At 43.8% G+C, this 26,336-nt stretch overlaps 1 protein-coding gene across 1 annotated transcript in view; it reads left to right on the top strand.

The window, feature by feature from the left end:
* Positions 1–26,336, top strand: part of WDFY1 (WD repeat and FYVE domain containing 1) — a 212,386-nt gene that overhangs the window by 23,446 nt on the left and 162,604 nt on the right. Inside the window, exon 2 of the mRNA XM_078665963.1 lies at positions 8,338–8,405. Coding sequence (XP_078522089.1) covers positions 8,338–8,405 — 68 coding nt within the window. The remainder of the gene's footprint in view (positions 1–8,337; positions 8,406–26,336) is intronic.

Raw genomic sequence — 26,336 nt, forward strand, 5'->3', positions numbered from 1 at the left:
ATCATGTCTCATGAAAGCTGAGAGATTTCGTTTACCCTACACTTAGCTGTGCATGGCCTACACCCAAACAGCAAGCATGTATTCTGATTTACGTGTGCTGTGCTTTGCACTCACACTGCCCTCTACACACACATATAAATTAGCTCATGCACTCTGTCCTATATGTGCCCGAAGGCACTCTTGCGATTCTGTTTGTGGATTGGAAAAAAAACCTGAAACTGCATGGCTAGGATGCAGTGAGACATTTTGTTTCTCCCGCTGCTGTCCAGATAGCTAAGAGCTGCAGGAATATCCGATCATGGAAGTGGTAAAATGTAGTGGGATTTGCACTACAGTTCTTCACTGTTTTGAATTTATACATTAGCACATCCCCTTAATTTCGTAGAGTATATGAACGGTCTCTGGATTAACATTTTGGAAACCCCTTCCATCAGAGACTATGGGTATACACTTGCTTCATCAAGATTATGTAGCTAAATTCCTTCCTTACATATGCGTGCAGTGCATTCATGAGCCTAGTTCTTGACATAGTGTTGGCACATTTGGCACCCTGGTGCCCAATTCTGCTGCTCTCCTTGTGCTAAAATAATGATTACATTCTTTATATATCACCCGCATCATTTGCACAATTGTGCCCATCCCTGGCGTATTTCATACAATTGAATTGCTTAATAGTGGCACTTTTTGCCATTTCATAGCATTATCACTACTTCTGTCTCAGAAAAATTAGTGATTCCTGCTCCATCAGACTGTGCACTCGTTCCGCCATTCATCCACTCATCTATCAATTCATACATACATCCTTGCAATGCCTCCTGCATCCAACCATTGACTCTTTCACACATACATGCACAAACTTCACAAACCCACTTTCATGTATAAATATCCAGACCTATTGGCTTAATCAGAGTTTATTTTGATTATAATTATTGTTTTGTATCTTTCAAGTATCCTGTTGGAGCATAGATCTCTACAAATAATGTAGTAGAGGAAGTGTTTTTTTACCCTAAACTTGTGCTCTTGAATTTACCCTAAACATTCTCTGGGTGCACGTTTTTTCCCTTAAATCCAGTTTGCATGTACTGGATCAAACATTTTGAGTGCACTGTTGTTGAGTAAGTTTTAGTATCTGTCAAAACATTGCATGGAGCACACCTTGGTACAGAGGAAATGGAGGGCACTTTGGATTACTACCATGTATGTCCATTTGTAATACTACTGGCATTGATGGTTTTCATTTCCTTCATCAATGTAAATAGTGGCTGAATGTGAAAATGTTTATTTCTATGCTTCAATCTTGAGATTTTCGTAGTGCACCTACCCATATGTATGATGTACCTACAATCTTATGAACATACATTCGAGTACTCTTAAATGTGCTTTACATTTTTTTTTACATAACGGTAAATCAGTACTGATTACAGTACTGCATTACATGCTTCTTTGAAAGAGCTCTGGAATGATTGCAGCTGTTTGTGTCATGTGGCTGTCTGATGTTTGAGGCTGTGTGCTTCTGCTTTACAGTGCTACTCTCTGGCATTAAGTAGCTTCATGCAGCTCCTCAGGGAGTTGCACAAAGGTTACCTCATTTCAAAGATGTCTGATTTCCTTCCTCTTTTACAGAGACTCACTTTTGCGAGCAGATATAGAAAGTATGTAGTACTGCTAGGAGTTCCCTGGTGTGTTTGGTTGAGTGTAGATGTCTTGGGCCTAGATGTAGGTAAATGTGATTTACCGATTCATAAATACCGAATTTTACCGATTCGGTATTTATGAATCGGTAAATCATATGTAGGTAGAAATTCGGTAAAAAATACCGAATCGGTATGATTCGGTATTTTTACCGATTCGGTAATTACCGAATCGGTATTTGCCATTGATTCCTATGGGCCTTGAAGCCCATAGGAATCAATGGCAAATACCGATTCGGTAATTACCGAATCGGTAAAAATACCGAATTGTCAAGGGGGACAGGGTGTCACTTTGACACCATGTTGCACCCCTGTTTCTGGCTTGTGTGCCATGTGACACACAGACATGCCCTTAGGGCATGTCTGTGTGCCACATGGCACAAGTGTACATGCACAGATGTGCAAGTACACTGTAATTCGTTATTTACCATGTAATTGTATTCCATGGTAAATACCGAATCGGTAATGGCCAGTGGCACTGTTTTCAGTGCCACCTACATATTGATTTACCGATTCTGTAAATTTACAGAATCGGTATTTTACCGAATCGGTAAATATACCGATTCTGTAAATTTTAAGGCCCCTATATCTCCATTTGTAAATATCGGTCGGTAACGGCCGAAATCGGCCGTTACCGACCGGTATTTGCCGACCTACATCTGACCCTAAGTTCTTTGAGGTTTCTTTCTAATATTCGTGATTTTGGATCATAAACATATGAGCTAAAAGAGCCTGATCCAAAACCCTTTTTCCAACGATAATTGTAATTTCTGCAATATGTAGCAGCAGTATATTTACGTCTGGATCCCGATTCACAGAATCATGATCTGCAGGTCTGAGTTGTGTTTTAGAAACGCTGTTAAATTGACATTCTTATTGGATACAGAACTTTGTAAATACACTGCTGTAAGAGGCAGAATCCAGAAACACTTTGCAAAAGCACATGAATACAAAAGCGTTGAGGTACCTGACAACCTCCTTAGTATGATCTTTACCTCATGCTTCAGGCCTCTTCCACAGTTGTGTTTCTCAAACTCACTCTTTGCCTTCACCCTGCGGTGTCTTCTTGCTGAATGATCTCAGAACACTTTTAATTACACAGTGCTGGTCATGAGGCCATATTGCAAGATGGTTTTACTTCACAGGAGCAACTCCGGCCTCAAAAATCAGTTTGTAAGTACTCCGAGTGAACCATGGGGATTCCACTTAAACAAATTGCCTATTTGAGCCCTCTGCTCTTCAACTTGCATGTACAACCTTTGGCGGCAATTGCCAAGAGCAGAGGACTGACTGTGGTCTTCTACACTGACGACACTCAGCTGGTGGTAGCCCTCTTGAGCAACTCTAAGCATGACGCCTCTAAGTTTCAAGGTGATCTTGCGGCAGTTGCCAGGTGGATGACAGCTAACTGCCTCCAGCTGAACACCAGCAAGTAGGAGGTGTTGCTGGTGGGTAGGGACCATGGGTAATGGAATGAGCATTGGTGGACCAAGAATTTAGGCACCCCCCTTCTCCTAAAAAGGTTGAAAAGAACTTGGGGGTTTGGATAGACACCTCTCTCAGTTTTCAGACCCAAATGAAGAAGGTGGCGGGCACCTGTTTTGGTTTGTTGCACAGGCTTAAACCCATTTTGAGTTTCTTTGACGCCCCGACTAGACAGACCATCATTCAGACATTGATTAAATCTAGGCTTGATTACGTAAACTCTCTGTATCTGGGGGCTAACAAGGTAGAAGCACACAGGCTACAGAGCGAACAGAACGCTGCAGGAAACGCTCTCTGTATAGACCTTAAAATCTTGAAGCTTGCCTCCCCTAACATTCTGACTGATCCGCTCTCCTTCTATGTCCCCTCCCGTCAGCCAACATTTGCTGGTGGTCCCTCGGGTTAGGAGGAACTCATTGCCCCTCCATATTCGAGGCCTCCATATTCGAGGCCTCCATATTCGAGGCCTTAGCAACTTTCTCGAATTCAGGAAAGCTATTAAAACTTTTCTCTTTCCCACTGTTTAGGTTGCTTTGGTTCCTCTCTGCGTTGTGATTGCCTATTTGTTGTTAGCGCCGGGACGTCTCTTGGCTGGGGCAGCTGTCGCGCTCTACAAATCTTTTAAATAGAAATAAATAGAAATTTGCACCAAAATCATCTTTAGCTGATCCCTCACCAAAGATATCTGGTTTGTCTAAACCCATAGGCCTGGGTGGTGCTGTAGTCGGTTTTGCAAAAGAGTCAAGGGAATTACTCACCTCATTTTGAGGACTGGACTGTTAAAGAAATAGACACCAGTTGCACAACCAGGGCTTTTTTTACGGTAACAGTGCTAACTGCCTCTCGAACGGGGCTATTCATTGGCTGTTCACTATTCACTTGTGTAAAGATATTCAAAGTGTAGGTTAACATTTGTCCACCCCCAGAAACAGGAAGTGGAGCCAAATGTATGATTGTAAGTTAAAGCAGTAAATCCAGCACCACACATGGCCAACAACTGATACTTCAACACACTCCCACAGAGAATAATGAAGGCTTAGATTAAAAAAAAAAAGTTCAGGAAATAAAGTTTAAGTAAATTAACCATGCTAAAACTAGGAATACTCATTATTACCCTACCGCAATTACTCTAAGCCCTCCACACGTACCACCCACTCCCGCGGATTGTGTTCACTGGACTGGAGGGCGATATTCGGTCCCTACTATGGCAAGGAGGTCACCCCAAAATAGCATTAAAAACACTACAGCACAACCCTTACAACGGTGGTATTGCACTGCCGGATATAGAGGCTTATTATTGCTCTGCACACCTAATTCCCATAAATGAATGGCTACACCGGGCAAGAGATCACCCTACCTACATGCTGGAAAGGGAATTAATGACGCCTCACACACATCTACATTACCTCTGTGGTGGCAAGAGAACCTCCAATTATTGCCAGCGACACTGGTTACCATGGAAGCATGGGCTAGAGCAACAAGAGTAATGAGGTGGACACACAGGATCACAAAGGCTACACAACACTGGGACGGTGGGTAGTTTAAGGAACTACATATGTTAAAGAGATTTGAAGCCTGGGTTCTCTTGGGCATTTCTACGATAGGCGACATCCTGGAGAGGGCCAAACTCAAAACCTGGCCCACAATCAGTCAGGAATATGGGCTACATAAATCCCAATGTATTAAATATGCACAGCTGCACCTTGCATTGCATACAGAAGGTATACTGTGCACGGAATTACCTGAATATGCACCACTGGAGGGGAGACTGCTAAAGGAGGAGCTCCTAGGAAGAGCGGTTTCTGTCACATATAAAACTATAAACAATAATATGCCAGATAACTTGGGTAGATTGCGGGAGCGATGGGATCGGGACATAGGAACCCTGGAGGATTTTGAGTGGGTGGTGGCCCTAATGCACCCCAGGGAGGTAGCCATCAAAGTCAGTTTGCTCTTTGTCCAATGTAAAATTCTGCATAGAATATACTATCCTAGGGAGAAATTACACAAGATGGGTAGTTCCGAGACACCATGCTGTCTTAAGTGCAGGGATGTTAAGGGTGACTCTACCACACCATATTGGCTTGCCCTACCATACAAGCCTACTGGGAAGCTTACCATTGAGGAACTGGGGAGGATGTTAGAGGTATCGCTATCGGTCAGCCCTAGTTTTGTCCTACTGGGGATCCCGCGTGAGGTTGAAATTAATAGGTCTCAACTACTATTTACCTCATTAAGAAAGGTAGTGGACAAGAGCGACGTTGCCAGACGGTGGGGGGCAAAGAAAGGAGAGTCCCACGACACAGGAATGGAACAGGGGATGGATCGCCACAAGGCTGCCGAATGTACTACATACATGAGCAAGGGCTGTCCCAAAATCTCTATATATAAAAACGAATGTATGTCTGTCTGTCTGTCTGTTTGTCCTTTATGCATTACTACACCATTCATCCGATCGCCATGAAACTTTGGGAAATTGTTGAGTACACTCCCACGAAGGTTTCTGGCATAATTTTTTTTTAAATATCGGCCCCCCAGGGCCTTCATAATCTTTCGAATACTGATGTACGCACCAGGCGGAAAAGCAACAAATGGTGCATCCACAAGCACTCGAATAAATAAATAGAATTTAAACACCATTCATCCGATCGCCATGAAACTTTGGGAAGTTGTTGAGTACACTCCCGCGAAGGTTTCTGGCATAATTGTTTTTAAAATATCGGCCCCCCAGGGCCCTCATAATCTTTCGAATACTGATGTACGCCCCAGACGGAAAAACAAAAAATCGTGTATCCACAAGCACTCGAATAAATAAATAGAATTAAAACTACACTTTGAAATGTTTTCCATATTAAAATGAATACGTTTCAATTAAAATGACACAATGTAAATTGAATGTTATCATAACGAGTTTCCTTGAATTTCCTTTCTTCGGAGATCGCAGCAACGTGCGACGGGTAAGCTAGTATTCTATAAAATATGGAGTCCATCGAGGCGTTAATATTGGCTGGAACTCCGGGACAGCACACATGAATCCGCGCCATCGCCAGCTGATGATTCTGACACTGCTGCACCTTCAATCATCTGAAATGGACTTTGTTGCCTTTGCTTTTGGCCTGGGATATAGAAACCGGTCCCATGAAAAGTTACCAATATTTATTGATTCCACCAAGATATTCTGGTGTTGATGAGAAGCTGTCCTCAACGACTGTATTTTACGCGACTGAAGTTCTTGTTTTGATAACATATGTTTTTGTTATTTACCTTACACCAATAAAAATAAAAGGATTTATAATAAAAAAAACTAGTAATACCCACAATGTAAACAATTGTGCAGTTACTATTGACATTCAGGGCAGGGTGATGTATGGCACATAATTGACAGACATTGCCGGAAAATATGTAACAAGTTTTTCTTGCTTTTATGCCCGTTTCTCTGCTGTGACAGGTGACACGTGAGTGCGTGACAAACAAAACAATCTTCCATCTTGTGTGTTGGGAACGTGTTACTGCGTTTGCAGATTACACTAATTAGTGAATGAATAGTTTTAGTTGTACTTTTGAAAACCGATGTTCGCAGAGAGCTGGTTTAAAAAATATTGATTGGAAGTCGTTGTAGTTTACTCCTGACATAGTTGTCACTTTATAGGGATTTTAGAAAATATACCTTTGTTGTATGTCAAGGTAAATACCCACACAAATATGAATATCAATAACTATATCAAAAAGATTCGCACAAAATGTAACATTGGTTGGCACAGTCTGAGGAATTTCCAGGAGGGACACTTAATCACTGAAACAGTGTTTGTGAATTGGCCCACTGGGTTCATTACAGAAAAGAAGAAGGATATGTTTATTTTAGGTACACCTGGTTAGAACAGATCCTGAGAGTAGTTCAAGGTGCTAGTGGGTATACTGAATGGCTTGACAAATTTATATATCTTTTTTAAAGAGTTTTATATCGCGCCAATTAGACCCGAAGGTATTTGAGCGCTTTACACGAGCACCAGTTGCGTTACACAAGGACACATTAATTTTTGTTAGGCACAGGGAGATTAAGTGATTTGCCCAGATTCACAGGATGTTGCGAGTCCTTTCAGAGACTCGAACCCGGTCCCCCAGATTTGAGGTCGACCGCCCTAGGCGTTGGGCCACATCCTCTCCCTATATGCTCCTAATATGGGCGGTGTCCTTTTTCTTCACAATTTGCGACCACTGCTTTCAATATATGATTCTATTCCTCCTCTAGGCTGGTGATTTTGACTGTGTTGGGTATGGGACGCTGGACACCATCTGAATCGAATACACATCCAAAGCATTTTTAATAAACTCAGGAGGGCAATGTGTGACCTCGGCATGCTGTTTGATGAGTATAGCATGCTGCTGCTAGGGAAAACTCCTTTTTCAGCTCTTTCTTCAGGGTGGACTATTTTTTGAGTACATGTACGACATTTCAGAGGAGAAACTCGATATCCTAGTAGGTTGCTCTTGGAAAGTTCTTTGCTGCTATTTGAGTAAATTAGTGGTAGACTGTGAACTAGAATATCCACGTGGAACTAGTACCCTCGTACTCAGTTACAAGGGTGAGTCTGGCCTTATTCGGGAGAAAAGCTGCTATAGTATTTTATAATAAATTAAGGAACAGGTTCCAGAAAAGGGGTGGAGTGGGCAGCGATGGAGGTAGTCATCAGAGGATATGAGTTAGCAAAACCACAAGGTGAGAGCAGATTCATAGCACACATGGAGAGAGAACAGGTTGCAGCAAGGCAATGGAGTGAAGGTTGAGTTCAAATGTAATGGAAGTGTTGATGAAGTGGATTTTAACATGCAGTACGCTGTATAACATTTATCCCTTTTTCGAGGAGTGTGTACCTTCTTTGTGAGAAGAGATCGTGTGGGATAGGGAAGCTCATCAGGGTTTGTAATCTGATGGCTGTATTGGACCATGCCATTTGGTGATTCCAATTCTGTGGTGGTGTAACACTGGTCCAATGTTCTGCCAAAGTGCTATTGGAATAAAATATGCCTGTCTTGTAACAGGATGGAGTCATAGATAAGAATAAAGTAGATAAACATTGTTGTGTTAAAACTGTAGTCTCAGCAGTGCTTTGCAGTAAAATATAGTGTATAGCAACTAACCTTTCTCTTCTCTTTCTCGCAGGACAGTTAGAATATGGCTGAAAAGAGACAGTGGTCAGTATTGGCCAAGTATCTACCACACAATGGCATGTAAGTTCTTAACATTGTGTTGAACAAGTATTGTTATGTTTCTAATTTCAGTATAAATTGAGATTTTGTAACAAACAAATAAGAATGAAGCAATACTATTGTAGTTAACTGCACAACTCAATACACGAAGGTGGATGGCGGGTACGGTGCAGATTTGGAAACTTTCACGAATGCGATGGTAAGAACTCCTGTTCGTATCCTGAAGTAGAGTGGCAGGCTATTGTCTGATTATCAAGTGCCTCAAAGAAAGTAATCATAGTTTAATCAGTCATCACAATGGGTGAGCAGTTATGCTACAAAACGATAATGAGAAGTAAGTTACGTCATGTACAGTATTTAAACATGCAGATGGGTTAAAGGAAAATGTGTATTTGGTTGGAGTCCCAAAATACATTCTTCTGGTTCCCCGTTTGTTGGTCGCATTGTCTTGTAATACCATGCTACCATTGTGTCCTACTAACCTTGCTTGCAAGGGGAGAAGGATGAACAACTGGTTGTCTTCATTTTTAGATTGCAGAGCTTAATTGAGTTGTTTTGAAGGATATGTTTCAATATCTGTTTTCTCTAGGTATGCAGCAATGGAAACCTACAATAGTTGGTGAAATGTAGGTATCCATGGGTCCGCGTTATCTAGACCGAGGGAGTGTCATGGACCAAACAGCACAGACAGTTGTTTCAATTCAGGCTTACATAATTATTCAGAATTGGATTACTTTCAACGTATATTCTAGGTATACATCCTTCTCCAATGCTAGCCAAAGTGATTCTTTTTCTTTCTTTGTTGTTTTCTATGAGGCCACTGTAATTTGTTTTATTTTCATTGTTTCAAGTTTTGCATATTGTCCCAATGCATTTCGGGAAACCCTTTTTCTGGGGACACAATTCACACAATACTCATCACATAGAAACAAAATATCACGAGTATGTACAGATAACATGTGAAAACTAACATTCAAGATGGCCTGGTGGAGTGGGCAGGTATCTGCCTGCACAAAGATACTGGCAAATGTTCAAGGAACTCAAAAAGTATGCCTTGAAGTTTGACTGAGACAAAGTCAAACGTTGAGCAGCGTGATTCTTCCTTCCCGCCTATCTCACCCTCCCAAAACAACATGCCTATTCTTTTGACAGTGGGATTTCCAAAAATAATCTGTGATTTTGATTTAGGGAGGGCCATTGGCCATTAATCTTGATCCAAACATGATCGGATTTGAAGGCTTATTTATAAGCTATGGATGGTGAAAGCACTGTCTCCTAATACTTGTCATAAGACACAATATCAATGATTTTATGTTTTTGGTTTTTATTGAGTTCTTTCAAAAGTTATGAACTGTCTTGTAGGCTGGTAGAAAGTGATCCTAGTGTTTTTAATTTTTTTTTCTTCTGAGCCATTTGTTTTGGTCTTTAAGTTGGCCCAGTTGACATTTTGGAGCACATAAATGTTCATGGTTTGGCTATTGCTCAATAAGTGAGAAAGATTGAAGTGCACTTTTGATTTTATTGGTCATTCTTCGCTGCCACAAACCTTTCTGCCTTGAAAATACAGGAAGAGGAAATAAGGCTATGTTGCAAGTTTAGTGGCAAATTACATTTTGTGGCAGAATGGTCGTTCTGTGTTAACCAATCTAGTATATCTCACCTCAAACAAAAGTGAACCATTTCCTAAGTCCATGATAGTAATATTTGTTTATAGGCAACATAGGCTCTCCTTATTCACAGCACTTTTTATTTAAAGATGTTTAAGGGCCAAGCAGCTGGAAATCACCCACAGAGCTCAAAGTTTAAGATCTAGTTTAACAGGCTATATAGCCTATAAAACATTACCATTGCACTCAATTTAAAACAAATCTTGGGGGTAACAATACATCAATAAAAAAAACACAGATTTTGGTGTATTTGAAGGGATATACCTTCTGTACCTAAACATAAAGTACGAGCTACAGCTGTTTCCGGTTGTATGACGATTCATCGGCCGCAACGTCCTCGCGGGCGTTCGCATCGCGGCCAATACATCGTAAATTCAATTACACCGGCGATTTTGGCATCGCACGTCGTTGCGACGCAAATGCGGCCACAGCCTAGGATCGCGTGTCACATCGCCGACATTACATCGCGCGACATGACAACGCGATGTTTCACACAGCAATGGGTTGCTGGGGGCTGGGGGTTAAATACTGTGTATATTGTGTTGAATTATTATTTTGTGATGTTTCATGAAAGAAATACCAATTATGGATGAATGCAGTTTAATTTGAAAAATGAGTGTTATCCTCGCTCTTACTTTGATACTGGTCATCTGTGCATAAGTTACACCTCGAATAACGTTTGACACGACCCATGCAGACAGACACGAACTGTCTGAATCGGAAAGACGTGTCAGTACTTAGCTTTCATGTTTGACGTCTGGTGCAAGAGCGGACGACACCCGGAGCTTTAAAGCCCCATGCCCAGCGACAGATGGAGATCACAGTTAGGAGTTCAGCACACTGCTGTTTTCCACCGTTTCGCTCCAAGAAGCAACTTCACTCCATTGCCTCTTTGTCAGTCCTTTGTTTACTAATTGAAAAGTGCGTGCCATATGCGTGTGTTCTCGCAAACAGCACAGCTCTAGGTGCCTGTTTTTGTGAGTTCGCACAATCTCAAGGGTATCCATTTATCTCTGAATTCGTCACTGAGCTGCAGACAGCACAGCTCGGAAGCAGTAAGAGGTAACACTACTCACAGTTTTCAAATTGTGTGGAGGTGTTTTGCTCTGGGATCTCAATAATAAAAATAAATAAATGTGCAACATCACTCATAAACTGTGTATACACAGATACTTGCATCAATAACCCATAATAAAATTATACATTTAGCAAGTGATCCCCAGAATCCTTTCAAGGAAGTGCATATTTCAGAGAGGTGCATGCATTTGTCTCATTTCCTCAAATTCGGGTGAAGTTTATTGTAACAGTGGTGGCTGGCGCGGCCAGAGCGGCAGTCCTGTGTCGGCCGTGGCGGCCGGCTCAGCTGAGCTGCCTGCGGCTACCAAGGTGCGCTGCAGACCCTGCTGTACCGGGGGGCGGCTGCACAGGGGGCCGCGGCGGGTGGCCATGCTTAAGTGAGGACTGTGGCTGTGCACAGCATGCGCGCCGCACGCCTGCCTGCACACTCACCCGCCGCTTAACTTCCTGCTTCCTCCGGACGTGACGGCCCATCCCAGGCAGGCCGGCACATCCGGATTTATCATCCTGGCGCCCTGTTGCGCCAATGGCCTGCCCGTTGATTGACAGCCCTCAGGCTGTATCGACTGCGGGCAGGCCGGGCGCCGGCCGGCCCCTGCAGACAGACTGACTGTATCTGCATATTAAGTAGTTTCCAGGGCAACGCCGGGAAAACGGGAGTCGACGTCGGACTCTGCACTAGCAGCAGAGATACATTGTAGCGCGGGGGCGCCGCTCAGAGAGCTCAGCTCAGTCAGAGCTGCTGCAGTGAGTCTGTGGTTAAGGCGGCACACATTAGTCGGCAATAAGCTGCGCAGGCAGCATAACTGGCGCGCCGCTGGCACAGCTGGCAAAATGCGTGACAAATGCATTCAGTGCGGTGATGCCGATCACCGCACTGATATGCGTGAGTGTCACACCAGTTGCGTGACACTTGACAGGACTGAAGTCCCAGATGGGCCCCTAATGTTTTACCTGGGAGGCCGCCATGTTCCCTTTCAGAGGCCCTGCAGAATCATTGATGTCGCTGTAGCTTTCTGACATGACACAAACTACTTAAAGCACATTTGTTTCCTTAATCATGCCCAGGCCCGTTCTGTTTCTTTCTGCTGGTAGCATTTGGCTATACCAACAGGAAGTCCGTGCTAAGTAAAATACTTCCAATATGCAAAATCCCAGTGGCTTAAAACATGTTAAACTGTGCATGTTCAATAATCGTATTCTTATGTTGCTAATCATACAATGTTTACAAAGAGTATCACGGGAAGCTTTTCAAAATACATGTACCTATTGTGGAACATATATAAAATAACTATTTTAAAAGGGTGCATGGTGAGAAGCAAGATATGTGGGCACTTAAAAGGGATTTGGAATATCTCGAATATCGAAACGAGAATGCGATTGTTCAACATACGTCCAGTAGGTTCGATTCATACAAGATTTTCTAGACAACTACTGACTGGTGTACAGCCTTTATCCCATGGTCTTTACTCCACAGGACTTTATGACACATGCATTTATCACGCAGGTTAGTACCATGCAGGCAGTTGGTACGTCACCATGCGGTACTTCACGAAGCATGTTTTTAATGGCATAATTATTATGCCTCTTACAAAAAAAAGGGATTTAAGAGTTCTGGCAGGGATAAGGTTTGTAGGGGCTTTAAAGGGATGGTGTCAGGCGCTGCAGAGTCAATGACACTATCCACACATCCACCCATCCATGCATCCATTCATCCACCCATCCATTCACTCATCCGCCATCCATTCATCCACCCACCCATGCATCCACCCATACAGCCATCCATCCACCATTAATATTGCCATTTTGCCATTACCAGGTATGTTCTTTGAAGAAGCTATCCATTCATCCATCCGCCATCCATTCATCCACCCATCCATTCATCCCCCCACCCAGCCATGCATCCATCCACCATACGGTGCCATCATCCATCCATCCATTCATCCCCCCACCCACCCACACCATCATCCATCCATCCATTCATCCCCCCCACCCAGCCATGCATCCATCCACCATACGGCACGCCATCATCCATCCATGTCAATCATCCATTCATTCATCCATCCATTCATCCCCCCCACCCAGTCATGCATCCATCCACCTTACAGCACGCCATCATCCATCCATGCCATCATCCATCCATTCATCCATGGCATCTTAAGAGCACCTGGCACCTCTTTCTTAATTGTTTTTAGTTATAAAGGCCATGAGAATGACACCTGTTTTTTTGTGCATCCATGTTTTTTCAAGTAGTGACATTTTCCGTGACCTCCGTGCTTTTTTTACTCCGGAACATGGTGTTTATTTGAATAACTTTTGTGCATCCGTGTCCCTGCAAGTAGTGACATTTTCCGTGACCTCTGTGTTATTTTTACTTTTACATCGCAGGATCGTTTTAATGGCATGCGATGTTAATGTCATTGCGCCCTGCTCGCTCCATCCATCCATCCATCCATCCATCCATCTGGCGTAATTTTTTTTGGTGTAAGCTTGCAGTATGCCATCCATCCACCCACCCACCCATCCATCCATCCAGCCATCCATCCATCCATCCATCCAGCCATGCATCCATCCACCCATCCATCCATCCATCCACCCACCCATCTGGCATAATTTTTTTGGTGTATGCTTGCAGTATGCCATCCATCCACCCATCCCCCAGCACCCACCCATCCATCCATCTGTGGTAAATAAATAAATAATACCCTATTTTTGACTAGACTTATAGCATAACAGATAGCTCAATAAATAAGAGTCAAGATTCGAGGTAGTAGGAGTTTCTGCAGGTTTATTACAGCATAAGGACAGGACCAGGACAACCTGCATAGGAACAGAATGACAGGGCCCAGCAGGACAACTGGGGCCCAACAGGGGAAAAGAGGCCCAGCAGCTGCTGGGGCTAGGTCTGGGATGAGCGCGCTAACATTCAATAACAAAACACAGGCATATATACATAGCGCGAACACATAGCATTACATTGCAGTAGGCGTAGCAGTGGGTGGAGCAGAAGGCGTAACGCGTAGCAGTCGCGAAAGATAACAGTAAAAATGGGTGTAACTGGGAGTATACATAGACATGTGGTGCAAACGTAACAGAATATGTCATGAATGGGCGGAAACATAGGAGGGGGCTACCTAAGGAGCCGGGACCTCTAACCTAATGGTGCGCGAAAACTGGCAATGACGTGTTACTAGGAGAAGCTGGGGGCTACGAACTCTGTGCTAGGAGCAGAGACTAGAGTCTGGAGGGTCGGAGCGACATGTACCTAAACCCTATCTGGTATCTGATGTTTAGGGAACATGTTGATATAAACTAGAAGTCATGAGGGGAGAAGCTAACTTGATTCTAAGACTGGACCATGCATTATTCTACATGTAGTGCGTGGTGAAAAATACTAAATGACCATTAAATACAGTATTTCTCTAACATGGAGACGAGAAGGCTAGACAATGACGGGAACTATTGATGCAGTTCAGTAGCTTAGGAATGCAGAAGGAGGACTGAACTGATAGCTGGAACTATAACATACTTTTGGCAGACTCAGAGGCAGAGCCAAGCTGCACCGGGCACTGCGAGGCAGGAAGTAAGTGAAGGGTCGAGGATACAGGTGGGGGCTGTATCGCTCCTCAGCGAGGCTTTCAGGAGACAGAAGCTGAATCTGATGTCCGGGCCCTGTGGAGGCCTGGAAACGGGGACTTTATAATGGAATAACGTGCACACTGAGAAACGTGGCAACATTACTTTACATAGGAACATATTCGTAGTATTCACGAGGACTGGAAAATGACATACTAAAGGTGGACACAACTGGAATTGCGTCTTTAATCGGACATGGGGAATAACATATGCATATTGGTCATGCACACATAACATATGATGGATGAGGCATAGGGACACAGAACATGGCAAAATTTACTTTTCCACATTCCCTCCTTGTCACTACGTTTCCATCAGGAAACATCAATTTTCATGATACCATCTATCATTTCATACAGTACCATTTGCTCGTCTCGAATTGTCTTGGAACGGGATTTAGAACGGGGCTTGGGACTAGGAATACAAGAGGTAGCACACATGCTGCAAATCGCAGGGCCACATTGTATACAGAGGCAGCAGCTAAATATGATCGCTACTGCAATACCTAGAAAGGACAGGACTTTCCATCCCCATGCGGAAATTATATTCCAGAACCAACCTGACCATGTCCAGGTGCCTGGATCTTGGTGTAACAGATGGGCAATTTTATGGAGTCTGGTTATAGCTGAATAAACAGACGGCGCGTTATTTGGAATGAAAATGCAGCAACTAGATCCGATGACTCTACAGGCCCCGCCCCTATCGGCCAGTATGACGTCAAGGACGAGACGATTTTGCAAAACGACAAATCTCATAGCAGATTGTTCTTCGGTTAGGTTACCTAGAGCAGAGGCAGTCTCATTTACTACAGCTTCAAGGGTTCTTGTTAACCTACGGATCAGTTTACTATTCTGGACAGGTCCTACAAAGAAGAAGAAACCTTTATTGAAATCTGTATACTGTTCTAGAGTAGTTTCAGTATAATCGACAATTGGGGACTCCCTTCTATGTCTAATGTGTACTAGATGTGTGTTTCTGTGATAATCAGATGGGGCTAGAAAAACAGGTGGCAGCAGGAAGGCAATGTAACAGGTTCCCTCCCAATTGAGGGGCAGACGGACATATGCAGTTTGACCACAAATAAAATACGAATGACGTGAAGCTTTGAAAATAGATTTCCCACTGTCACTATACTTGATAACAGTAGTACATTCACTATGACCTATGTGTACAGAACCATAACTACGGACACATAATTCGCCTTTGACTGGTAGTACTGAAATAGCAGGTAAGTCTGGAGTAGTATCAGACTGAACATTCAGGACCATGAAATTCGACGAATAATTACCTAAATTATATACTTCGTTTTCTAGATCTAAACCTGTTCTGTGGGGGAAACCTTGCTTGTCTGGAAAACATGTACTGTTAAGAAAAGACATATCTGTTGAGGATGACGTTAACGTGGACCATGCTCCACATGAACCATTGTGTGAGAATGGATAAGGAAAGAGTGGCAGAACTCCCTTTGATGTCTGGAAAGGGGGGAGTCGACCACACACCCAACAATTAGTGGCATTGCTGGTCTGGTGTGAATAATGTAACATACGGATAAATGTGTTGTTGCGCATAGCGAGGCGGTAAGAATATTCGTGAGGAGGCAGATCACTAAACGTGTGCTCTACTGTAGCATTAGCAGACATATTTACATGAGGAACTGGAAAACACAGGAAAAGTGCGTAACTAGTGCAGGAAATCATTATGCTGAGAAATAATATGAAACTCAGAAAAACGATACATTGAAGTGAACTTCGACTGACTCTCTCACTATGGGGGTCTGTTTTATACATGTCAGAAACAATCTAACCGTTTCACCTAGGGGAGGACTTATACAATCAAACTGACTGACTTATTTTACTAGACCTGAGCTTTAACTTATACTCCTGTTGCGGAGTTTTCTCTAACAAGGGAGGGGTTGTAATAATGTCTTGTGCGGGACAGTCCTTTAAAACAATGTTCTGGCAATCTTTCGAATCCTGGAAATCCTTGGAAATGTTTTTAGAGGCTGGTTTCAATCCATTGAAAAGTTTTACATGAGAAAGGTGGACCCACCCCTTCCTGCCTTCCAACTTGACGGCAGTTCGGGTGGTCAAGAGGACCTGGCGTGGCTCCTTCCAACGTGGTTCCAGCGGACTTGATCTGTCAAAATTTCTGATCATCACCAAGGAGCCTGGAACGATCTCGTGCGGTGCCACCTCGGTATTGTCTGGAAATGCGGCGGCAACCTGTGAACGACATGAGTTGAGGGCAGACATCAAGGAAGCTAGGTAATCTGTCAGCATATTACATGAAACATCGGTAATACTTCGGGGTCTAGGAGTACCCCACATGTTAGGGGGGCGGCCGAATACGACCTCATACGGGGACAGACCTGATCTGGAATGTGCGACCATGCGCATATAAAATAAAGCGACTGGCAGAGCTATTAACCAGTCCACACCTTTGTCCTTACAGACTTTTGCAATGCGGATTTTCAGAGTCTGATTATGTCTCTCTACGAGACCGGCTGCTTCAGGATGGCGTACACAATGGAACTTCCACTGGTACCCTAACAAAAGGGAAACGTGCTTCATTAACTCTGAGGAGAATGGCTGACCGTTATCAGAATATACGACTCTAGGGAGTCCGTATCTAGGGAAAAATTCACGAACCAACTGCTTGGCAGTGGTCGCGGCTGTGTAATCTGGGACTGGATATGCTTCTGTCCACCTGGACAAAGCGCATACTACTACAAGGACATACTTGAAACCTCGACATCGCTCCATTTGAATATAATCCATCTGGAGGACCTCAAAAGGGTGGTCAGGGGGCTGGAAACCACCTTGTTCCACCGGGACACTTTTACCTGGATTAAACTGACAACATATCATACAGGTACGGACTTTCTGCTTGGCTGCAGCTCGTAAATGCTTGTTGAACCAAATGTTCTGGATACTATCTAACATAGCTTTTTCTCCTAAATGTGCTGGACTATGTGCGGTATTGATAATGACTTGAACCATAGAATCAGGGAGAAACCATGTGGCTCTACCCTTCGTTAACCATCCTTGATCTGTCTGGACCCCTCCTTGTTCAGACCATTTCTTGATTTCATCGGGAGTAGCATGTAACTGGATATCTATGACATCTTGTGTAGGGTCCTTAACTGTCATGCATGTAATCGGATCTGAAGTATGTGTCATGTTAACTGGAATGTCTGGAATCTGTGCTGTAAGCTTGGCTGTGCGGTCTGCTAGATCATTACCTTGGGAAATAATGTCGGTGACTTTCGTATGTGCTTTGCATTTCATGATAGCAATAGATGTCGGTAAATGTATGGCATCTAACAGGGCTTGAATAAGGAGACCATGCTGAATCTTGGTTCCATGAGAAGTCATGAAACCTCTCTCCTGCCAGAGTACTCCGAAGTCGTGTACAACTCCGAATGCGTAACGTGAATCTGTGTAAACATTAACCTTCAGGTTCTTGGCATGTATACAGGCTTGTGTCAGAGCGACTAGCTCTGCTGCTTGAGCGGACAAGGTATCAATACGGTGTGTTTCAATAACTTCAGTGTCAGTAGTCACTGCATACGCGGCGACTAGTTCTCCTGTACTAGTTCTCATACATGAACCATCCACATAAAGTGTCAGGTCAGGATCTGGTAACGGAATGTCTGTCAGGTCTTGTCTTGGCTTTGTCGTAATGTTAACTACTTCCACACAATCATGTGGGTCTGGATTTGAATTAACTGATGGTAACAGTGTAGCAGGATTCAGAACGTTGCAGCGTCTAATTTCTATGTGTGGCTGGAACAGTGTTAATTCATAACCTGTTAAACGTGCAATTGTCAAGTGCTGAGTTTGTGTTCGGTTTAAAAGAACTTCTACTGAATGTGGGACTTGTACTGTCAGGGAATGTCCTAAAACTATAGAATCACTTTGTCTGATAGCTAGAGCTGTGGCTGCAACTGACTTGAGGCACGCAGGCAACGCCTGGGCGACTGGATCTAGTGTGCTCGAAAAATAAGCACAGGGCTTGTATTGTCCTGCTTGATCTTGTGTGAGAACAGATAATGCTGTACCTTCCCGTTCAGTAACGAAAAGTGTAAAAGGCTTACTGTAGTTCGGTGTAGCTAGAACTGGAGCTTGACATAGGGCTTTCTTTAACTCGTTGAAACTAAGTGTATGTTCAGATGTCCAAGGGAGGACAGTCGATACGGCTGCCTCCTGTGTCGTTAACTGTATCAGTGGCTTGGCTAGAAATGCATACTGGGGAATCCATTGTCTACAATAAGAAGTAAGGCCGATAAAAGCACGTACCTCCTTCTGGGTTCTGGGCTGGGGAAGACTCGCTATTAACTGGATACGGTCTGGTGTCAACTGCCTACCCCTCTTGGACAGCAAGTGTCCTAAGTATACCACTTGCTGGACACAGAATTGAAGCTTCGAAGGTGACACCTTGTGCCCCATCTCGGCGAGAAAATACAGAACTGTAAGGGATGCTCGTTCGCAGTCACGTTCAGAACGGGCAGTGATCAGTAGATCATCGACATACTGGAGCAGGGCAGTGTCAGTTGGCATGTGAATGTTGTCTAGCTGTCTCTTGAGTGCTTGACTGTAAATACTAGGACTTTCTGTGAAACCTTGAGGAGCGCGTGTGAACATATAGCTCCTTCCATTTAAACAGAATCCGAAAAGAAACTGGCTGTCTGGATGAATTGGAACACTAAAAAATGCATTCTTGAGATCTATGACAGTGAAAAACATGGCTTCGGAATCAATGGCTGTTAACAGGGAAGAGATGTCTGGAACAACTGGGTACTGAGGAATAATACATTTGTTAAGCTCTCGTAAATCAATCACTAATCGATATACTGGGGGTGCATTTGGATCAGTACGTTTCATGACTGGAATGATCGGAGAATTACATACATTGGAGTCAGTTTCTACAACTACTCCTTGAGCCATGAGCTCGTCAATAATTTTGGATAAGGCTGCTACAGCCTCGGGTGGCAATCTGTACTGTCTGATTCGGGGTAACACTACACCTGGCTTGAGAGTCACACGATGGGGTGTGATTTGCATATAACCTACATCAGTTGGACCTTGCGCCCATAAATGCTGTGGAACATTAGACAATCTCGAATCAAAATCTCGTAATACATAGTGACCCTTAAAGTCACGTAGGAACAGACGTATTCCCTCTGGGGAACAGCAAATAACTGCACCTAACTCTTTCAGTGTCTTAATGCCTAACAGATTTTCTGGACATGACTTAGTAAGTAACAGATCAGTAGTACGGGACAATGGACCTACTTCTAGAGTGACTGGCTGTGATATCTCGTTAACTATTGGTTTTCCTGAAAATCCAAGGGAAACATTTCTTGAGCCTGAGAGCGGAGCCCCTGGAACTTCGGCATGACTAATTGTGGTCCTACTTGCCCCTGTATCGATCAAAAACTTTCTGTCTTTCCCTAATACTTGACTGTGAACATAGGGACCTTCTTGATCTACAGGTATCTCGATGAGAGGCAAGCCTACCTCCCTCTCTAGGCTGTTTCATGAATATGACTGGTACTCTGGATACTCGGACTGTGCATACTGATACATCTGCGATGTAACGTGCTGTGTTGCAGCGATAGGCTGCGGTGCGGGAACTGTCTGTTGTGCATTCTGTGACTGAGGAATCTGTGAAACTTGTTCTTGTCTAGGCGGACGTGGTCTTTCTTTAGTCTTACCAGTAGCTATGTTGTGTTTCAGAACTGCACACTCGTTTATAAAATGACCTGGCTGTTTACAATAATTGCAGTTCCCTCTAACGGGAGCTGCAGGATGACTGGCTTGATTGGCTTGATTTGGACCCCTCTTCTGACTGTCTTGAGGAACAGATTGTGCAACTAGCACTTTCATTTTCGTGTCTTTCATACGTTTTCTCTCGTGTTCTTGCTCTTCTCTGATTCTATTCTGGTGGTACTGGAGCATCTGGAGCATCTGGGACGGAGTATTTGCTTGCCAGGTGCTTTCGACTTTTAAAACTCGGTTTTTAATTTGTGGACTTGAATTCTCGACTAATTTGGTGACGAAAAGATGAGGGTATGACTCACTACTTGTCTTGAGACCACTATTAATACTAAAACATTTTTCAAACCTAGAATAAAAATCACTAATATCTTCATCTTGTTTCTGTTTACAGGCTGAGATTGCATCCCAGTCTTCTTTTCTCGTTGTCAATAATCTGGGTAAAACTTGAATCAGTAATTCTGGTAATTCTTTACATTTATCTCCAAGACCGGTACCTGGTACTCGTGCCTTGTCTTCAGCTTCTAGAGCTGCCCAATCTATCTTTTTCTCTCCCACCTCCCATTCTTTTTCCTTTAACTTTTCATACACCCCTGCGGGTAACAGGACTTTTAACATTTTAATGATATCTGGGTAAGTGTATTCTCCCATACGGAGCATGTCTTTTAATTCTCTATGGAACCCTGCTGGATCTTTGTCATGACAGGGAATTAATTTCTTCATTTCAAGAAGTTCCATCTTTGATATTGGAGTGTATACAAACACTCGTTGCATTACGCCACCCGCCCCTTGGACTGGGTGGACTTCTCGTAACGGATTCTGTCTGTCTATGTAAAACGATTTACTTTCTGGGGGTGAGACATGAACAAAATGCGGGTTCAGAAACGTTCTATATTTGTGGCGCTGTTCTAGAATGACACTAATTAAATCAGTACCTAGACCTCTCCATCTATACTGGAGTAACTCGTTCAGGATATCGTGTAACGGACCTGGATCAGAATGTTGACCCTCATACAGAGTGATGAGGTGCTGGATCATATACATTCCCACCAGTCGTTGCTCGGCTGGGGGCAGTTTTAGAAACATTTGTGCCACTATTTCGTCTGGAAAAGTGGTAGAATCAGTAATCCATCGGACTGCTGATCGGGCTAGTTCTTGTTCATGCATAGTACTTAATTCACTGTAACCGATTCGTGATTTCAGAATGTGATCGGTAGCTTGAAATACTTGTTCTAGAGAACCTAGTTCTGGTGCTAGATGAAAAATAGACTTGGGTTCTAGACGTAAATGGCGATCTGGAAATCTGGATTTTCCTACATACGCTATTCTGGCGGGATTCTCGTTCTCTTCCTCTTCAGGATCAGAGATACTTTCTTTCTCGCTTACTTGTGCTGCTTTACGCTGTTCGTGTAACCTTATTATTTCTTTACGAATTTTCTTGTACATACTCTCCATGGCACTGACGGTCTTGTGCTTACCCTCGGCTATATTATCACTCCACCTTGTCAGGATTCTCATTTCGGCGGGATCTTTAGACGGGTAATCTTGTTCTCTTATTAGGCAATTGATCAAGAACTTTAATATCATGAGCTGAATCTCGGCTTTCCTTTGAGACATAATCTCGCCAATACTTTCTGGATCATCCCCTGTACGGATGAAACGATATATTCTGTCTAGATCTTCTTTCATATTTGGCAAGGTGACTAGATACTCGGTCACTCTCCTTACACGTAAGGAATATAAAACCATAGTATATTCGCCTGGAACTGGATCATAGACACATTCGTTAAGGGCTTGCCTGATTTCTGTAACAGACTTATTACTTTTAGGAGTACGCTGTGATGCTTGAGCATGTAATTCGAGTGCCGATAAACGCTTGTGTGGCGGCGGGGTTTGAGGAGTAGCTCCTCCTGCGGCCCCTAAACTGGAGTCGTCTACTGAGGCTCTACGTCCTGGCAGAGTGGGAAATGGAACTGTAGGCTGGACCGGGGGTACCGTAACAGGTACTCCGGTGTCTGGAGGAGCGGGAAGTGCCTGATTTACAGGGACTAGCGGAGCGCGAACAGGATTTGCATATTCTGGGACTGTGTCGTCCAGATAGGACGAAATAAAAATATCAGCTGCGGTCGGTTTGTGACGTAGCTTGGTCGGAATTAATGGTGGCGGGAAATTACTGGGTGCCTCTGGGGTCGCTTTTGGCAAACCTTCGGCAAGGAGAGGATACATACCCTTAATAAGGGCATGCCTCTGTCTGTCTGACTGTTCGGCTTTGACTTGTTCACCTATCTCGATTAATTCTCTTTCTTGGGCTCGTTCCTGGGATTCTCTACTTAACTCTGATTTTCTGACTTCCTTTTCCGTTCTTCTATGAGCTTCCTTACGCCATAACTCGATGGCATCTTTCTGTGACTGTCTGGCTTTCTTTTTCCATAATGCTTCTTCTACTCGCATGATACATTCGGCATCCCATGTACCCGATACGGGCCATCTATACTTTTCTTCTAACTGTTTGGTGTACTCTACCCATAAATCTAGATACATTATGGCGCTTATGCCATGTTTCTGATACATAAAGTGACCTGGACTGTCCCTAGGCGGGACAGGAACCGCTTCTTCTAACAGACCCTTTCTAGTTTTTATCTGACGTAACTTGGAAAAGAGCGGCATGACTGAACTGTAATCTGGACACAATACAATACACAATAAAAACACGAAATCACATCGCACTCATACCACAACAGTAAATTACATGAAGAACATTATAAATAACAGTTCGAACAGAATATTACCTGGAATACTGAGAACAGAAATAGAACAGATTTTTCTCGAGAACGGAACAGACTAGAATTACTGGATGCACTGCTGTAACAGTACGGAACATACCGGTCCCATAAAGGGACGCATCAAGACCCGTATCCACCTAGGTGAACACTTCGTTTGTGAGTCTGGGCACCACCAACCCACGGACCAGGAGTCAATTTAAATTGGTCCTGTCTAGATACTACCCCAGCAATGGTACTCACCGGGCAGCACGGAACGGAAGGCCTCGGACTGGACTGGACGACGGACGACGAACTTCGGACTTCGGACTTCAGTTACAGGTGGGCCTCCGGATACCTCGGACCTTGGACTCTCGGCTTGGGCTCTGGTCGGGACTCGCCGCGTTCCTCCACTGTCTCGTTCGGATGCTGGACCGCCTCCTCCGTCTCCTCCGTGGGCCTGAGGGATACTTGAGCAGAAATATCTGCCACTGCGCAGAAGAGTTCCGTCACGACTGCAGAGGGTCAGGGGGTCGGCGTGGCTTCACCGACGCGTGGGGAAAGGGCAAGTCCCTATTCGGGCGCCATTATGTGGTAAATAAATAAATAATACCCTATTTTTGACTAGACTTATAGCATAACAGATAGCTCAATAAATAAGAGTCAAGATTCGAGGTAGTAGGAGTTTCTGCAGGTTTATTACAGCATAAGGACAGGACCAGGACAACCTGCATAGGAACAGAATGACAGGGCCCAGCAGGACAACTGGGGCCCAACAGGGGAAAAGAGGCCCAGCAGCTGCTGGGGCTAGGTCTGGGATGAGCGCGCTAACATTCAATAACAAAACACAGGCATATATACATAGCGCGAACACATAGCATTACATTGCAGTAGGCGTAGCAGTGGGTGGAGCAGAAGGCGTAACGCGTAGCAGTCGCGAAAGATAACAGTAAAAATGGGTGTAACTGGGAGTATACATAGACATGTGGTGCAAACGTAACAGAATATGTCATGAATGGGCGGAAACATAGGAGGGGGCTACCTAAGGAGCCGGGACCTCTAACCTAATGGTGCGCGAAAACTGGCAATGACGTGTTACTAGGAGAAGCTGGGGGCTACGAACTCTGTGCTAGGAGCAGAGACTAGAGTCTGGAGGGTCGGAGCGACATGTACCTAAACCCTATCTGGTATCTGATGTTTAGGGAACATGTTGATATAAACTAGAAGTCATGAGGGGAGAAGCTAACTTGATTCTAAGACTGGACCATGCATTATTCTACATGTAGTGCGTGGTGAAAAATACTAAATGACCATTAAATACAGTATTTCTCTAACATGGAGACGAGAAGGCTAGACAATGACGGGAACTATTGATGCAGTTCAGTAGCTTAGGAATGCAGAAGGAGGACTGAACTGATAGCTGGAACTATAACATACTTTTGGCAGACTCAGAGGCAGAGCCAAGCTGCACCGGGCACTGCGAGGCAGGAAGTAAGTGAAGGGTCGAGGATACAGGTGGGGGCTGTATCGCTCCTCAGCGAGGCTTTCAGGAGACAGAAGCTGAATCTGATGTCCGGGCCCTGTGGAGGCCTGGAAACGGGGACTTTATAATGGAATAACGTGCACACTGAGAAACGTGGCAACATTACTTTACATAGGAACATATTCGTAGTATTCACGAGGACTGGAAAATGACATACTAAAGGTGGACACAACTGGAATTGCGTCTTTAATCGGACATGGGGAATAACATATGCATATTGGTCATGCACACATAACATATGATGGATGAGGCGTAGGGACACAGAACATGGCAAAATTTACTTTTCCACACATCCATCCACCCATCCATCCATCCACCCATCCCACCCACCCATCCACCCACCCACCCATCCATCCATCCATCCATCCAGCCATCCATCCATCCATCCATCCAGCCATCCATCCAGCCATGCATCCATCCATCCATCCATCCATCCACCCATCCCCCAGCACCCACCCACCCACCCACCCATCCATCCATCCAGCCATGCATCCATCCACCCATCCATCCATCCACCCATCTGGCGTAATTCTTTTTACCCACCCACCCATCCATCCAGCCAGCCACCCACCCACCCACCCATCCATCCAGCCATGCATCCATCCACCCATCCACCCATCCATCCATCCATCCATCCATCCATCCATCCATCCATCCACCCATCAGATGTTTATTAAATATGGTGTATTATTTGGACGTTAGTATATTGACCCAATCCGCCGCTCTAAAGAATGACCTTAAATGTGCGTGCTAAATACACTTTCCATCAAAGGTTTTTAAAAAAAGAAGTATATTATCTTGGTATGAGTGTATGATAGCCGACATTACTTAAATATGAATTTATATGCTAAAAACACATTCTTCGTATGCGGGCGCAAACCGTGTCTGGCAGCACCAAAGTCTGTCTATGTTTCCGTTAGCCCACCTGTTGTTGCAGTGTCATTGTGCGCATATTGCAAATACTTAAATAAACATTACTAAAATATTACGTAAATAAGCATTAAAGAAACATTCTTTATATGTTCTTCATATGCGCTGCTTCCCGTTTTAATGTGAACCAAATTCGATGTCATCGTTAAAGAAACATTCTTCATATGCGCTTCATATGCGCTGCTGTCAGCACCAAAGTCTGTCTGTTGTTGCAGTGTCCTGTTGCAGTGTCATAACTAAAATAAAATACGTAAATAAACATTACAAAAATCATTGCCGGCGCGAACCGTGTCTGTCAGCAGCAAAGTCTATCTATGTTTCCGTTAGTCCACCTGTTGTTGCAGTGTCATTGTGCGCATATTGCAAATACCTAAATAAAGATTACTAAAATAGTACGTAAATAAACATTAAATAAACATTGTTCATATGCGCTGCTTCCCGTTTTAATGAATATTACGTAAATAAACATTAAATAAACATTCTTCATATGCTGCCACCAAAGTCTGTCTATGTTTCCGTTAGTCCACCTGTTGTTGCTTAAATAAACATTACTAACATCATTT

This window comes from Lissotriton helveticus, chromosome 11 (genome assembly GCF_964261635.1).
Source record: "Lissotriton helveticus chromosome 11, aLisHel1.1, whole genome shotgun sequence".
In the NCBI taxonomy this organism is placed as follows: domain Eukaryota; kingdom Metazoa; phylum Chordata; class Amphibia; order Caudata; family Salamandridae; genus Lissotriton; species Lissotriton helveticus.